Here is a 17,993-nt window from a genome sequence, read left to right as displayed (position 1 = left end):
TTACATGCCAGTGCTGTCTATTCAAAGAAATTCTATGCACGGGCATGGCTCTGAAGGTCCAGTCATTTTTTTATTCCTTGAATAGTTGAAGATATTTATCAAGTTTCCAATACATGAGCGTTTCATATATATTTTATATACATGTCATATATGTGTGTGTGTGTGTGTGTGTGTATGTATATATGGTATTTTCCAATATATAAAATATATAAATTTTAAAAATCACGTTATATCCAGCAAATATAAGGAATACATATATAAAATGTGGTAAAAATTCTTAAATATAGACAAAAATCTCACTCTTATGCTTCCTCAAGGACACCATCTGTGCTCTTAGATCCAGTATAATGACTGATAAGAATAGGTGTCTAAAAATACATGTATTAATGGAAGCAGAGGATGCTGCCATGATGAAATGTGAAAGAAGAGCACAAGACTAGGAATTTGATCAGGACAGTGACTGCTCAAATGGAATATGTTCAGAGTTGATGTCATTTCACCATTGTGAGAAAAATCTGGGTTTGTCAGTGTTGTTCCACTAATTACTGCCAGTTTACAGACTTACATTTTGCATTTCATTTGTCAAGACATCTTGATTTTCAAATACATAACTTTTTTTGAAGCATAGTTCCAAGGCAAAGTGAACCACAAGAAACGATGGCCAGAACCTATACTAAGTATTTCAAAAGTATTATCTCTTTTCGTCCTTTAAACAACTTTGTAACATTATTTTTTGTTGTTATACTTATTTTATAGTTGAGGAATCACAGGCAAAGAACTTCTTTCTTTTTATGTAAAAAAAATTTTTAATGTTTATTTATGTTTGAGAGAGTGTGAGCAGGTGAGGGGCAGAGAGAGAGAGAGAGAGAGAGACAGAATCTGAAACAGGCTCCAGGCTCTGAGCTGTCAGCACAGAGCCCGAGGCGGGGCTTGGACTCACGTACTGTGAGATCATGACCTGAGTGAAGTTGGACGCTTAACCAGCTGAGCCACCCAGGCGCCCCAAAGAACTTCTTCTTGATGTCATAATTCTACTGCTTGGTAGATGAGAACTACAACACAGACTGTCTGACTTCAGAGTATAAATTCCCAGGCACTGTGAAATATATTATTTCAGAAATTTCATAATCTGCTATTAATAAACTTTGGAGTAAAGGGGAAATGAAAGAGGAAATAAACACAATGTGGCACATACCAGAACTCAACACACAGATAATCTGAAATGATGCAATTTGGGTGATGTATTTCATCAAAGATAAATTAGGTTTGGCCCTAAGGAAAAATAGTCTTGAGATATCTTATGGAGAGACAAAGAATTCAATGAAGCTAGTGTCTGCATTTCAGAGAACTCATATTATGATTGCCATTGAAAACAGGTAGATTCTCAGCAAGCAGATTATTTCATAAATTCCCAAATTATCATTTCAGTATACTCACCTTTTCACTCATAATCAAACCTTCATTGCTAGTTTATTGCATAATGCATAAAGAAGCACTCAACAAATGCTCAAGGGGCAAAGAGAAGTAGCAGTACCCGACCACAGTGATGTGCATTTCATCAACGGTTTTTCAGCAAATCAGTTTTTCACAAATCACTAATAAAAATGTTAGGCAAATGTCTGAAGAAGCCACCCTTATCAGTAACAGGATACATTGATGGTGTGTGTCTCTTTTGTTATGTCCTATGAAAAACACCTATTATCTTTGTGGTATTTCTGAACAAAATTTATAATCATGAAGAGGTATCAGGTAAATGCAAATTGAGAAATAGTCTATAAACTGCCCTACTCTTGACAATTAAAGTCATTAATGGCAAGGGAATACTAAGGAGCTGAGATGGAGACCTCAAAGCCACGTAACGAAATGCAACGTTTGATCTTAGATAAGGTTTTTGACCTATAGAGGATTTTACTGGGAAAATAAGCAAAAATTAAAAAGGGTCTATAGACCTATATATGATATACAATATATATTATGCATATGACTATATGGCATATATACACATAAGCAATATATAGACACATGCATCTATTATCTATCATCTATCACCTATCTATCATCTATCTATCTATCTATCTATCTATCAATCATCTAACTACTAGAAAGAAAGTATCTGATTGGTACTCCTCAAAACTGTCAAGGTCATCAAAAACAATAAAAGTACCAAAGTCTAGAGAAGACTAAAAGAGATATGATGCCTAAAATAAAATGACATCCCAGAAACCTGGAACTACAATAAGGACATTAGGTAAAAACTAACGACATCCAAATAAATATGGATTTTAGTTAATAATTGTATTTCACTGTTGTTAAAGATGTCCGATACTAATAAAAGCTGTTAACAATACACGAAATTGGATGTTGGTTATATGGGCACTCCATTACTTCTATTAAAATGTTATTTAGGTCTAAAAAGTTCTGATATTGTTTAAATAAATAATAGAAAATATGATCGTAAAACAGACCGTATCCATAGGCACTTTCATAACAAAAATCCAAGACTTGAGTATATCATGTATTATATGAAAAATATTTTTAAAATAATAAAGCTGTGTTCCTTTACATTTAATTTTTATATTCATAAAGTATATATTTGGAACAATTCTCAGCCAAAATATTAAATAAGGTACACCTGAAGGTGAAAGAAGAAACAAAAGAGAGAGCAAGAGATTCTCATACTTTTCTATGGTTTAATTTGTCTGAGTTCAGCTGCTAGTTTCTGATAGGTATGAACATTAAAATGTTTTTAATCATTAACTTAATCTTTAAAACATTTAGAAAGCAATTTTTTTTGATGTTCATTTATTTTTAAGACAGACAGAGACAGCGTGTGATGCAGCAAAGAGGCAGAGAGAGAGGGAGACACAGAATCCGAAGCAGACTCCAGGCACTGAGCTGTCAGCACAGAGCCCGACACGGGGCTCGAAGCCTCAAACTGTGAGTACATGACCTCAGCCCAAGTCAGGAGCTTAATTAACCAACTGAGCCACCCAGGTGCCCCGAAACCAATTAAAAAAAAATTAACGAGCACATTAACTTAACAGGTATTGTTGAAGAAAAGTACTATACAATGTCAGAAGAAAAATGTGTAATGGCATTTAATATAAAATAAAATAAAAATCCTAATTAACCATCATATGATACCAGCTAATATGAAATACCCTCTATGGTATGTAAACTATTATACATGTAGTTGGGCAAGATGGTCATCTTGATACATTGGTCATCATGTCACTTTTTATAATTCTTCATGATATACAGGCATTCTACAGAAAAAGTTTCATATATATATATATATATATAAAAGATATATATATATATAGGACATATATATTATATAAAATATATAATATAAATATATATAATACATAAATGACATATATGTATATATATATATCTCCTTTTCTTACAGTCCAAATCTGATGTTAGGTCATCACCATCCCCCAACCTACTTTATATTTTATAGTTATTAGTCATAAATAAGGTATTTTAGTGTCCCTGCCGTAATGCATTAAAGGGAGTTTTCAAGGTTATTAATCTCACAAAATTTAAACAAAGTGAAAGAGAGAATCTTTGTTGATTTGAAGTTGAAAACCATATCATAAGGAAAGTGAATAAGATGAATTTTAAAACTGTATTTATTAGTCTCAGTGTTACATGGGATTTAGTCTTTCTCATTTTTTTAATTAGTCTATTATTTTCCCCATAGTTTAAGAAATATGAGTAGTAGCGACATAATTAGAATAAGTATAAGGTATAAGATAAGTATAAGGAATAAGTATAAGGGATAAGAATAAGGGGCCTTGGTGGGTCAGTTGGTTGAGTTTTTGATTCTTTTATTTTTAATTTTTTTAACATTTATTCATTTTTGAGAGACAGAGAGAGACAGAGCATGAGTGGGGGAGGGGCAGAGAGAAAGGGAGACACAGAATCAGAAGTAGGCTCCAGGCTCTGAGCTGTCAGCACAGAGCCTGATGCAGGGCTCGAACTCACGGACCATGAGATCATGACCTGAACAGAAGTCAGACACTTAACCAACTGAGCCACACAGGTACCCAGAGTTTTTGACTCTTGATTTCAGGTTAGGTCATGATCCCAGGGTTGTGGGATTAAGTCCCAAGTCTGGCTCCCTGCTGAGCATGGAGCCTGCTTAAGATTCTTTCTCTCCCTCTCTGTCTGCCCCTCCTCCACTCACATGCATTCTCTCTCTAAAACAAATCAAAACAAAACAAAATCTAAAAGTAAAGGGTATAAGCTATATAGTTATTAACCTAAAAATGTGGTAAAAATAAAAATAAATTTAATAAAACATTTCAGCAAAAAAGAAATGTTTCAGGGGCGCCTGGGTGGCTCAGTTGGTTGAGTGTCCAGCTTCGGCTCAGGTCATGATCTCAACAGTTTGTGAGTTTGAGCCCCCCATCGGGCTCAGAGCCCCGCTGTCAGCTCAGAGCCCGGAGCCTGCTTCGGATTCTGTGTCTCCCTCTCTCTCTGCTCCTCCCTCACTCGTGCTCTGTCTCTCTCTCTCTCAAAAATAAATAAAACATTTAAAAAAAAAAAAAAGAGAAATGTTTCATAGTGAAAATAATCATGTGTATTTTACGTTGAAAATTAAATTTGGGGAAGCATGACCTCATGAATGTGGGGAGTGCAGGATCTAACGAAGTAGTTGGCCATCACGCCCTTCCGACCATTCCATGAATTCACAGAGCATCTCCAGAATTGGAGGCTTGGCCTTACCTCCTCCGTATCCTTTAGTCTTCAGTAAACTATCCTAAATACACTATTATCTCTTCCATCCAGGAAACCAAACCTATTGGAAATTATTCAATTTTCTGGGATCACACAGATAAGAAGCACAGCCCCTTCCTGAAATCACCACCTCGGTTTGACAATTCAAAACATGGTGCCCCATTCTCTCTAACATTCTGTTAGCATATCATTCTTTTACTGAACTATGAACCAGAACAATAATTTAGACCCAACAAGTAAGGGTAACTGTTTTTCAAATTAGTACTAATACTGTTTGTATTACTGGTCTTACATACTCCTCAGTCTTTCTGAAAACCTTATTTTTTTTAATTAAGTTTTATGTATTTATTTTGAAAGTGAGAAAGCGTGCTTGCAAGTGGGGGAGGGGCAGAGAGAGAGAGGGAGAGAGAGAATATCCCAAGCAGGCTGTGTGCTGTCAGCACAGAGCCTGATGCAGGGCTCCATTGCACCCACTGTAAGATCATGACCTGAGCCGAAATCAAGAGTCAGACTATGAACCAACTGAGCCACCCAGGTGCTCCTGAAAACCTTATTAAAAAAATTTTTTTAAAAATCTTTTAATGTTTGTTTATTTACTTATTTATTTTGAGAGAGAGAGACAGACAGACAGAGAGAGACAGAGCATGAGCAGGAGAGGGTCAGAGAGAGAGGGAGACAGAGAATCCGAAGCAGGCTCCAGGCTCTGAGCTGTCAGCACAGAGCCTGACGAGGGGCTTGAATTCATGAGCTGTGAGATCATGACCTGAGCTGAAGTCGGACTTAACCAAGTGAGCCACCTATGCGCCCCCTGACAACCTTATTTTAAGCCATGGTGAAGGGATATAAATTTTCAAAACTGTATGGAGTTTTCTTCATATATATCTGCTAAATTTGTCCTTCTCTTCCTTGATGCATTTGTACGGTGCGGTGATCAAGCCCTTGGGTTAGGAGTAAGGTTGCCTCTGTCTCTGGCTTAGAGCCACCAGCCATTAGCAGTGAGGTTCTGTGCAAATGAATAAATAGCTCTCTAGTTCTGCAATTTCTGCAGCACTCACATAATGTACATCTATGTGAGGGTGCAGGTAAGTCTTAAATGACACACTTCATGGAAAATATTTACCATTAATACATGTACTTAATGACAATTGTCATGAATTATCTGGTAGTAGGGTAGAATCAATCTACCATTATTACTGTCATCTTCCTTATTCCATTCAATATCAGGAGAAATGATGTCACTAGAGTGGCAAGGAGATCTATGTAGAAATCTTTCTGTGAACAAAACCTGGATAAGAATAAATTTAAGATTTATCTGGTGTGAAGTTATTTCTTTAAGTTTGTCTAATGTTTATTTATTTATGAGAGAGAGAGAGAGAGAGAGAGAGAGTGAGAGAAGGAGGGGCAGAGAGAGAGGGAGACACAGAATCTGAAGCAGGCTCCAGGCTCTGAGCTGTCCGCACAGAGCCCGACACGGGGCTCAAATCCACAAACCATGAGACCATGACCTGAGCCGAAGTCGGAAGCTGACGCTTAAGTGACTGAGCCACCCAGGCACTCTGGTGTGAAGTTATTTTGTAATGAGTATGCCTAATAATAAAAAAGTAAAGAAAAATACTAGAATTGTTATAAACCTAAACTTTATAGACGTTTAAGCTGTTAATCAGGACACGACTTACAATGTACTAGTAACGTCAATAATCACGAAATAACTTGATTGTTCGCTAAACCCAAGGTTATTTCAACTCCAAACCCTCACCTTCCTAAATTACAAACTCCATTTTAAATTTAGATTAATGAAACATTCCTTAAAGTTTCTTATTATTAATAGCTTAGAGAACTTGATCAAACACAGATTTATTAAATTGACTCTGATGCTCCTGAGACCGTCGGCATTGAGCCTCACAAACCTGCGCCTGTAGAAAAATTTTTCAGAGAAAGGAAAGGATATTTGGTCAAAGAGGAATCATTAATATCACTTCATAAATAGGACTTCAGTGTCTCTGGGTGAAAAGTAGGGTACAGATTCTAAAGTGGTATAATAGTCATATCTAAATAAACACAGAATTTCCCCCTATAGTTATATAAAAAGAGTGGTAATTCACATAAATCCAGTTTCCCCAAGAGTTTGTAAAAATAACTACAATTCTCATAGTTCATATTTATCAAGTTAAAGAAAAAAAGTGTGTTTCTTTTATTGTCATCACTGAAACGTCAACCTACGTAATTTACCACAATATTCCAGAAAGCTTTTATTTGTTTCTTTAAAAACTTTACCACTGGGTGCCTGGGTGGCTTAGTTGGTTGAGTGACTGAGTGACCAACTCTTGATTTCCCCTCAGGTCATGATCCCACAGTTCTGGGATTGAGCCACAAGTTGAGTTCTGCACTGAGCATGAAGCCTGCTTGGGATTCTCTCTCTCTTTCTCTCTCTCTCTCTCTAAGCCCCTCACCCATGTACTCTCTAAAAATAAACTTTAAAGAAAATTTAAAAAAAACAACAACTGAATTTAGTTTAAAATAGTTACAATTGGATCTCCATTTTGGTAGTTAGTATGAACAAGGTATTCCTGTTTAAATCCATTATGCTTATTGCTTATGTATAAAAAAATTTCTTTAAAAAATATTGACCTTGGCCCCAGCAAACTTAGGACACTCATTTTTAACTGCAATCGTTTGTATGTAAATACTGTTGGTTTTACATATATTCACAATTAGTGACTAATGAGAGGTTTTTATGTAATTTTCTATATAATGTGGGGAATTTCTATATTGTTTCTGTTTTTATTAATTTTAAGCTCAATTGTACCATGATTAGAAAATGGACTCTGTGTAATTTCAGCCATTTGGAATATGTTGACACTTCCTTTATAGCTTAGTGTTTGGTAAGTTCTTAAGTGTTCCACGTCCTTGAAAGGGATGAATTCTACAGTTGTCAGATTCAGTGTCCCTTCCATAAAAATCCACCAGGTCAAATTTGCTAATTTCATTATTCAAATCCTCCACCTGTTTTGTCCTACCTATTTTATCCCCTATTTGTCAGTCAATAAAAGAGGTTTTATATTGTCTATTGCTTCCATAAAAAGTTGTTATACATTTAGTGCCTTAAATTATTTTTATATAAATTATTTTGTATACCTTAATTATCTCATAGTTCGATTGGTCAGAAGTCAGACAGTCTCACCAAACTAAAACCAAGTATCCCCAGGGCTGGATTCCTTTGAATTCACTTCCAAGCTCATTCAGGTTATTGGCTGGACTGAGTTATTTTTGCCAGTGTAGAGAGGAGGGACCTGATTCCCTGCTAGCTCTTAGTGTGTCGTGTGTCTCTGTCCGTAGAAGGTATATCCAGCTCATGGATCCATTCATCCTCAAAGCCAGCGATGGTGCATTGACTGTTTCTCACTCTATTCATTTTGATCTCCCTCCCTTCTTCGTATTTCTTGCTTTCTCTGTCCTGGACTCTCAGACTCCAGCCAGAGAAAGTTCTATTCTTTTCAGTGCTCACATGACTAGACTGGACTCTGCAGGATAATCCGGGATAATCCCCCGATTAACTTCCATAACCTTAATCATATCTGCAAAGTTCTTTTGCCAGGGATTAGGACATGGTCATCTTGGGGCACTATCATCCTACCTCCCACAGGTTTTAAAATATCACTCTAGGATCATGGATTTTTCCATTTTACCTTTAATTCTTTCAACACTTTATTATTTCTGAGGTCATGTTATTAAGTGCAATTGAATACATAATTATTCTAACTTTCTGGCAATTTGAATCTTTATCATGAGGGAAAGTTCCTTTTATTCTCTACCAATGTCTTTTCCCACAAAGTCCATTTTGTCGGGTAATAGTATAGCTACAACACCTATTACATAAAAACTGACTACATGGTGTATCTACTTCAATTTTCTATATTTTAGATTTCTGAATCCTTATATTTAACTGGGTTTCGTGTCAACTGCCTTCATTTGGCTTTATTTTTGAATTTAGTTTGAAAACTCTTTTCATTTTGAGCATTTTCTCCTTTACTTTTGATGCAATCTTTGAACAGGATCATTTAAATCTACTCTTACTGTATATATTTTATCCTGTCCATTCTGTACTCCTTTTCAATTGCCCCTTTGCCTTACTTTGATTAATACGCATACTCTTCATTATTTTACTCATTTTCTAGGCAATAAAGACCTTAAAATACATTTGTCAGTCCTGGTTTATAACTGAAGTGTTATATAAGTCATATATATATATATATATAATTTTATCTATTTTATATATATATATATATATATATATATATATCACTTCAAAAGAAAGCATTATTGGGGCACCTGGGTGGCTCAGTAGGTTGAGCGTCCGACTTCAGCTCAGGTCATGATCTCACGGTTCGTGAGTTTGAGCCCCGCGTCAGGCTCTGGGCTGATGGCTCAGAGCCTGGAGCCTGCTTCCGATTCTGTGTCTCCTTCTCTCTCTGTCCCTTCCCCACTCATGCTCTGTCTCTGTCTCAAAAATAAATAAACATTAAAAAAATTAAAAAAAAAAAAAAGAAAGCATTATTATTTTACTCAGTGAATATTTAGATTTAGTCATATATACTCAAGTTTTCATCTTTATTTTTCCTTATTAGTTCTTTGATGACTTCAAGTATATATATATTTACTCAATTATTCAGTTTCATTTTGTTTACTTATTTGTTCATTTGCTTGTTTATTTAGATTTTCTAATTCTTCTAGTTATATCTTAAAGGGAATAACTGGGCCTGACTACCTAGTCTATCTCAATCAGAAGCAGAAGATGTCAGTGTTTTGTGTGACTGGAAATAATGAAGATTATGTGACTTCAAACCTCCCCGAATAACCGTGCAGAACTATCTCTGTGCAGTAAAGCTTCCCAAGTAACCGCACGGTGCTATCTCTGTACCCAGGTGACAAGAACCACAAGGCAATGTTGTAGAAACCTGCTGAAGTCGTTTAAACAACAGGAATGAGGGAAGAAATGTAAATTTTGTATTTTTTTTGTGTTGTCCCTTAATTGCACAGACAATATATGTTTAGATATTTTCATAAGAGAAAAGGAATTTTATATAAAATATATAAAAAATATAAATTTTATATAAAAAGCAATTTTATTTTTATCAACAAATTTCATAAATTAGCTATTCATATTATATATTTTTTAAAAAAAAATTTTAAGGTTTATTTATTATTGAGAGTCAGAGAGAGACAGAGCATGAGCATGGGAGGGGCACAGAGAGGGGGAGACACAGAATCCAAAGCAGGCTCCAGGCTCTGAGCTGTCAGCATAGAGCCCAGCACGGGGCTCAAACTCACAAACCACAAGATCATCACCTGAGCCGAAGTCGGACGCTCAACCGACTGAGCCACCCAGGAGCCCCAAAGTACATCTTTTGATCACAAAACTATGTGGCTATAATGGCAGGATGGTACCTTGTGGACAGTGGCTGCTGGTGTCAGTGGTAGAAAGTGCAGCCGGCCCTTGCACAACATCAGTCTGAACCTCATGGGTCCACTGACCTGCAGATTTTTTCCAGTCCAGTACTGCAAACACATTGCATCTTCCTCATAATTTTTTATTAATATTTTCCTTTCTCTAACTTACTTTACTGGACGAATACAACATAGAACACATGTAACACATACAATGTGTGTTAATTGACTGTTTATATTATTAGTAGGCTTCTAGTCAACAGGAGGCTACTAGTAGTTAAGTTTTTGGAGTATCAAAAGTTATGGATTTTTGAGTGCATGGGGTTGGGCGGTGGGGGAGTCTGGTGCCCCTAAGCCCTGCATTGTTCAGTCAGCTGCATTCCTTTGCACGAACACAGTCTTTTAATGCTATTCCAGCAGAAGCTTGTTTTTTAGGGTTTCCCAATGGAACATGGTATTGTAAGGTGTCTGTGTTTGAGAGAGAGAGAGAGAGAGAGAGAGAGAGAGAGACAGAGATCTGCTTTTCAACCTTATGAGCGCCAAATCCAAGACACTCGACTATGGACGAATTACCTAAGTTCTCTAAACTGAATTTCTTTTCTGTAAAATGTATTATTGGAAGGGTCAAACAGTATCACATTTACAGGTCTGCGATAATGTAAGTGCTCAATAAATATCACCTGTCCACTATTATTATTATTCGCCATTTTCATTTACCAGTTATGATCTTTGGATAAAAACAGAGTTCACAATATGATTATGGGTAAAAAACAAAATTGTTTTTTTGATCCCATGGGCTGCGTAAAGTGTATGGAGGACAGTCTCCTTCCTGGCCTTCTTAAATCTCATAAATTTAAGAGGAGAAACATTTGAGTTCAACTGTCCACCTTAGCCTGAATCTTTGCAGTTGGGGGAGCGGGTATAAAGACTAGGCAAACTTACGGAGCCGATGTTTACCTCAAAATTTGATGCACAGACTTAGGTCAGGACACCTAGCATTCAGTCTCTCCCCTCATGAATCCTGAAGCTGACACCCGGTTTGTGTATTCTGGTAGGTCTGTTGGGTTAGAAAAAGTTCCACTCCAATTCTCCTGGCAAGGATTTCCCTGGAGCCTAAGACTTCACCGCCAGTTCCAGCAACTACTTATTCCAGGAAACGGAGTTTAGAATGGCAGGTGGAAGTAAGCAATTGCCAGTCTTAGCGTCCTTCAGTGTGGGGACTTACTGGTCCATTTTATAAAACTATGTTACCGATTATTATATGTCGCAAATGTTAAATTTAATACAATATTTGGTGTGTGGAACTATCTTATAAACACACTAAAGTGTCTTCTACTCTTAAACTCACTACTGACCTGTGCCCCTTTCCCTTCCAGCCAGCATCTTGAAATGCATTTCATAGCCACTAACCCTCTGTCCTTATTTTCAATGCACTTCAATGCACTGCTTCATTTAACACCGTCTGATTTGTACTGTTACTAATTTACCCAAGTAGGACTTGGATTTGTAAATTCAGTGCACTTTCCTTTGGGGACAATGCCCCTTTATTCTCTTGCTACCTCTCTGGTCTGTTTTTCAGCTGAATTGCCTTTCTTTGGCTTGTCTCCTTACTTTGCAAACTACCTTGGGCTAGTGGTCACTAGCCCTCACTAGTGTATGGATCCCTGTGAAATGTGATAAAAGCTGTAATTTCTCTTCCTGAAAATTGCATATGCACAAATATAGGTACTGTTTGGCATTTGTTTTGTTTTTTCTTAATACCCACCACCCACACAGGTTTCCTTAAGGCACACGCGTGGCCGCCTGCCATCTCTATGGATGGTGACGAGGCTCCCCTGTCTAAATGTTTGTTCTAACCCTACATAAAAGGAACCCACCCACTCATGGGGATTCATGGGAACTCACGGCTTTGGAAACTACTCCCTGTGATCCTTACTGGCTGCAAATAAAGTTTATTTTTGTGTGATCAGTCACCTGGTACAGCTTCTGACTCCCCAGGACACCAAACGGTCACACAACTACTCAGCTCTGTTCACAGCACACAACAGTATATGATGAATGGGCATGGTTGCATTGTAATACAATTTTACTTATGGACACCGAAACTGCATGGTCCATTCAGAAGCACACAGTGGTAGGGCAAATGTTACCTGTAAACTGTAGTTTACCTAAAAATACGAATCTCAAAAGGCCGTCAGGGTATCATTAACAGTGATTAGAAACAATGAAGCAGATCTTTCAATTTAAAGTCACCACTTTAACAGAATATTTTATATTAAATGCCAGTCTTAAGAATTTGTACATATTATAGGCAAAACATTACCTCATTATGAACACTTCGGAAATCATCAAATTTTAAAAATCACCCATAGTTCTAGAACTCTAACTCAATCCTATTGTCCCAACATAAGGCAATTTTACCACACATATAACTTTTATATTTTAAAAGTAATATGTGCAGAAAAGATGTCAGTTTTAAATTTATTAAAAATGGGATCCCTACTCCTAAGGTATTTAGTGGAACAGAAACACAGTAAAACAAATATTTTCTGTATCTGTTTAAGCAAATTATTTAAGAAACCATAAGAGACTCAGTAGTAAAAAATGTTTTAAGGAATGAATATAGGATTAAACCTTTACAATAAATATGGAAAGAATATAATAAAGAGAATACATTTTATTTATTAATGTCACTGTTAGAATCAAATACTTCAGTTATTGATATTTGAATCTAAGTGAATAATCTAACTAAATGAAATGAAATGAAATGATAAAATAGTAAAGCATAATTAATCTCAACAACACAGACTAGTGAAGTATGAAGAAAGACACATTTTCTAGAAAGCACAGGTGACATCAGAACTGAGTCCTTCCCCTTCTGAAGCTGTAAGATTACAATTAGTCTCAGTGTAAGTAAAAGGATAGAAAATATCACTGCAATAAAGTGCCCTACATAATACAATGGAATCACGCACATCTTTTCATCTATTATGAATTACAAAACATTTTGCAGTAAGTACATTTTCAAAGGAAAGTAAAAGAAAATTCAAGCTATCTAACTGGAAAGCTGCAGAGCCATCTAAACTTAAGGTTACAGGCTTAAAATAACAAAATTTAAATTCCTTCTCTCCCTCCCTCTCCCTTTTTCTACCTACCCTCCTTCCTTTCAAGAGACTGTAAACCATCTATCTATGCAAGAGATATGCAAGGAAACATTCCTCCAGAAACTGCCAACAAATTATGTCTAATAAAACATATCATGTCAGAGCAGCAAAGTACATTTAAGATGATATGTAAGGTGATGGAAAGAACAAATTAATATTGATTTAAAAAGTGCACCATCTGTGAAGAGATCATTAAAGATCACGACAAATATAATCTCTATATAATTTGGAGATTAATTCTTCGTGGCTCAAATGTCTGCCTTGACTTGCCCTTCTTTGCTTTTAATGTCAAAAGAAATTTTTGAGGGTGCAATGCATATGTTATTAAAGAGATCACGCCAGAAAATATTTATCTTCAAAAATCGCTTAAGGACGATCAGCAACAATTAGACTGTGCAATCTCTTCTTCAAACCCACTAGACTAATTACTTAGTGATACAATGATTGTCCAAAATTAATTGAGTCTCCAATTACTCAGAGAGAGAAAAATACTTGCAACATCTGATGTCCTGCTCACAAACAAGGAATTATAAACTTGTAACAGTCCTTGCTTGGTATTTAGATACAGACATTAATATTTTAGTAAATTCTTGACACACATAGAAGAATATGTTTACAAAGAGTAAAAAAAGACTGACATTTAATGCATCTTTTAAGGTACTGTTTGTGATTATAATATTATAATACCATAAGTATAATCCCTGATATTTATTTTTAAAATCAGTTACATGAGAGTGGTGATAATTTCGCACATAGGATGTCTATTAATAACTAGGGAAGAAATGATTGGACCAAGGACTTGGGTTTTACTCCCAAGGTTGTGACCAGTTCACCGTGTAACACAGCCAATTCTAGCTACAGACGTCTGTTCTTACGGCGAATGAGAGTGAGTCATCGGGACTTTAATTCTGGAAACTTCATTCATGAATCTGTGATAATGACTTTATACCTGTCTTTCGGATTTTAATGAAGTGTAAAATATTTTGACATCAACAATCTATTAAATTGTGAACGATTTTTAATTTTTTTGAGAAACATTTAGATCCTCCTAGTCTTAAATGCATTAACTGTATGTCTTGTACTGAAAGGAGAAATCACATGGAAAATGTCTTGCAATCTGGCGCACAGTAAAATCTATTCAGTGCAATGTAATTTAACTTAATTTCACAGGCAGTGTTGTAGTTGAAGGAGACCATGAGAGATTTATATGATATAAATGAGTGAACATATATACACACGTACATACATATGTAATATATGTACATATAACTGCACAGTGTATGTGTGTGTATCCAAGCAAATTATACTGAGAACTGTAGAAGATCCACTCAAATAAATGAAGGATGAAAAAAAATAGCTAAATTTCATTTTTTTCCTTGTGATTATGTTTTGCGTTTTAAAGAAAATTTTATTTTTTTCCAAGAAAATACATATAAACAGGGGAACGTGGCCATCAACTACACATGGCCTCAGAATCCAACCACAGAAGGTATGGCCAAAGTATCACAGAGGTGGGACTGCCTCAGCAGACTTTAGGAAAATGAGTGAGAAGAACCATAAATGGCAGCTTTGCAAGGAAACCCGGGCTCCTCCAAGTAACATTTAAGATAAAAGGTTTAACTTATTGGGGCGCCTGGGTGACTCAGTTTGTTAAGGGTCCAACTCTTGGTTTCGGCTCAGATCATGATCTCATGGTTGTGAGATTGAGCCCCACCTCGGGCTCTGTGCTTACAGTGTGGAGCCTGCTTGGGATTCTCTCTCTCCCTCTCTCTCTCTGCCCCTCCCCCACTCACATGGTCTCTGTGTCTCTCAAACGTAAATAAACTTAAAATATTTTTTAAAAAGAGAAAGGTTTAACTTTTCTGTAAATTTTTATCACTCCAACATTTATCCAGATGCTGTAGAAGTTTAGAGTTACGGAGACAGGGGCGCCTGGGTGTCTCAGTCGGTTGAACGACCAACTTCAGCTCAGGTCATGATTTCACGGTCTGTGAGTTCGAGCCCCGCGTCAGGCTTTGTGCTGACAGCTCAGAACCTGGAGCCTGCTTTGGATTCTGTGTCTCCCTCTCTCTCTGCCCCTTCCCCGCTCATGCTCTGTCTCTCTCTGTCTCAGAAATGAATAAACATTAAAAAAAAAATTAGAGTTAGGGAGACAGCACAAGTTTAGACAGCACTCTAAAAATTAGAGTTAGGGTGTACTGGAGTGATCAGGGATGACTATGGAAATAGGAAATGGTAATAGGTCTTGAGTTAAACTTTAAAAGATGGATAAAAATTGGAGGATCCTGTTATAAGTACAATGAACGGTGTGGGCAAAGCCCTGGAAAAAGAAAAGTTTGTGAGTTGCGCAGAAATTAACCTGGATGGCGATGCATTCTGAACCTAATGCTAAGAATACGCAGAAAATAGGTCAGATTACAGAATGTCTTGAAAGTCAGCCGGTAGAGACACATGACCTTTGTTCAGGAAATAATGAGAGATTTTACACAATTTCTGAATAGGGGAATAATAAGATTAAAATAGTACTTGAAAAGGTTATTTTTTCAGCAAGGCGCTGAGCAGGTTGGAGGGGTGTGGAAGCAGTCAAATCACACAAGGCACTCTGAAATGCAAGCTGAACATTGCAAATTTCTTCACAAAAAATGAAGCAAAGCCACAGCTCCAGGAACAGTGAAATATGGTGCATGAGTGGATTTTGCGATTAGATCTGCTGTCTGAGATAATCCATCTAATTCACAGTTTATTCACAAATGAAGGCAGCACTCAAAGCAAAATCTCAAAGAGTGTACTTCAGATGCTAAAATAATTGATCATGTAAAACAGTTAATTACACTAATTAACATTTGTTTGTTTTAGCAAGCACCAGTTAAAGAAGAGTAAAATGTTAACACCGACTGACCAGCAAAATTGTCCTGTTAACCTTAAAAGGGCAGTTCAGGGCTTTTTTCTTTTTTACTAATTCCACCTACAAAGTCTCACATTATAAGACACATAATTTCCTCAATTTTTTATGAATACAACAATATTGAGATAATTAAGATACATTTTAAATAATTTCAAAAAACAAGCACGTAGAGGTTAAAGGCCCACTGCTGTGCTTAACACCCAAATTACACATTTCCTCCTATAAAGTAGGTACATAGCTTTTGAGGTTAAAACAAAATCTGGGAAGTAAAAATAATCTGCTAGTATATGGACTATTAAAAATGTGGTTCAGGGGCGCCTGGATGGTTCAGTCGGTTAAGCGTCTGACTCCGGCTCAGGTCATGATCTCATGGTCTGTGATTTCGAGCCTCACATTAGGCTCTGTGCTGACAGGTCAGAGCCTGGAGCCAGCTTTGGATTCTGTGTCCCTCTCTCTCTGTCCCTCCCCTGCTCATACTCTCTCTCTCAAAAATAAATAAACATTAAAATTATTTTTTTTATTTTATTATTTTTTTTTAACGTTTATTTATTTTTGAGACAGAAAGAGACAGAGCATGAACGGGGGAGGGGCAGAGAGAGAGGGAGACACAGAATCGGAAGCAGGCTCCAGGCTCTGAGCCATCAGCCCAGAGCCCGACGCGGGGCTCGAACTCACGGACCGTGAGATCGTGACCCGAGCTGAAGTCGGACGCTTAACCGACTGAGCCACCCAGGCGCCCCTAAAATTATTTTTTTTAAATATGGTTCATTTTTTTTTATGCGTCTAAAGTATCTATAATAGATGATATTAGATATTTTAGAAATATTTTCATAGTGGAGTAACAAAAAATTAACAGAGTAACCATCACTTTTTAAAAAAACATAAAAGGGCTTCTTGGCCCATGGATTTTGGCTCAAAGGGAAAACAAAAGAAAAAAAACAACCAAAAATCATGTTGTAATAAAAGCAGTAATACTTAAAATTTTTAAAAATTACTTAATCAGCATAAGAATTGAGCAGTTATTTATATTTATATATTTGAATATGCCAGAACTTTTAAAATTAAGGAAATAACTTTAAATTAAAAGCATCTTGAATAGATATTTTCTTCCAGTATTTAATTCCTGCTCCCACCTTAGAGATAATGGAAAACAAATAATCCAACAAGTTATAATGATAATAAATATCTCCTGTTAACCCTTAGTAAGCATATACGTGGATTCTGGCATTAAATTGTCCACGATGATCAAAAATACCAATATTTCAGTCATTATTACACACAAATCAAAATTTTTTTGCAGCAAAATGAATCCCTGAAATCTTACTAGAAAGTCACCCAGATCTTATTTCCTCCGAAGCACTATTCTGTAAAATGTTTTTTTGTTTCTTTGTTTTCAATTTCTGAACAGTTAAGCCTGCTGTAAGCATCATTTGAAAGCATCCACAGTACACAGCGACCTACGGGCAGAGGGCACTGACCTCATTCACCGTGGCGTAGTAGCTGTCGTGCTTGAACGTGGGAGAGTTGTCGTTGCGGTCCCTCACCACGATGCGAACCTCATGGTAGATGACGGTGCCCACCTTCTTGTTGACACACTGCACCTGCACCACGATCGAGTGTATGTTCATCGGGGGCTGCAATGCAGAAATTGCATCCTTTTTTATTTTTATTTATTTATTTATTTATTTATTTATTTATTTATTTCAATATATGAAATTTACTGTCAAATT

The 17,993-nt window shown here is 36.4% G+C and overlaps 1 protein-coding gene across 1 annotated transcript in view; it reads right to left on the bottom strand.

Annotated features, from left to right (window-relative positions):
• The window catches only part of PCDH15 (protocadherin related 15), a 741,840-nt gene that overhangs the window by 439,328 nt on the left and 284,519 nt on the right, over positions 1 to 17,993 (bottom strand). Inside the window, exon 4 of the mRNA XM_049646661.1 lies at positions 17,725 to 17,897. Within this exon, the coding sequence (XP_049502618.1) occupies positions 17,725 to 17,897 (173 nt within the window). The remainder of the gene's footprint in view (positions 1 to 17,724; positions 17,898 to 17,993) is intronic.

This window comes from Panthera uncia, chromosome D2 (assembly GCF_023721935.1).
Source record: "Panthera uncia isolate 11264 chromosome D2, Puncia_PCG_1.0, whole genome shotgun sequence".
Lineage (NCBI taxonomy): Eukaryota > Metazoa > Chordata > Mammalia > Carnivora > Felidae > Panthera > Panthera uncia.
This window is presented reverse-complemented; position numbering and strand designations above follow the sequence as displayed.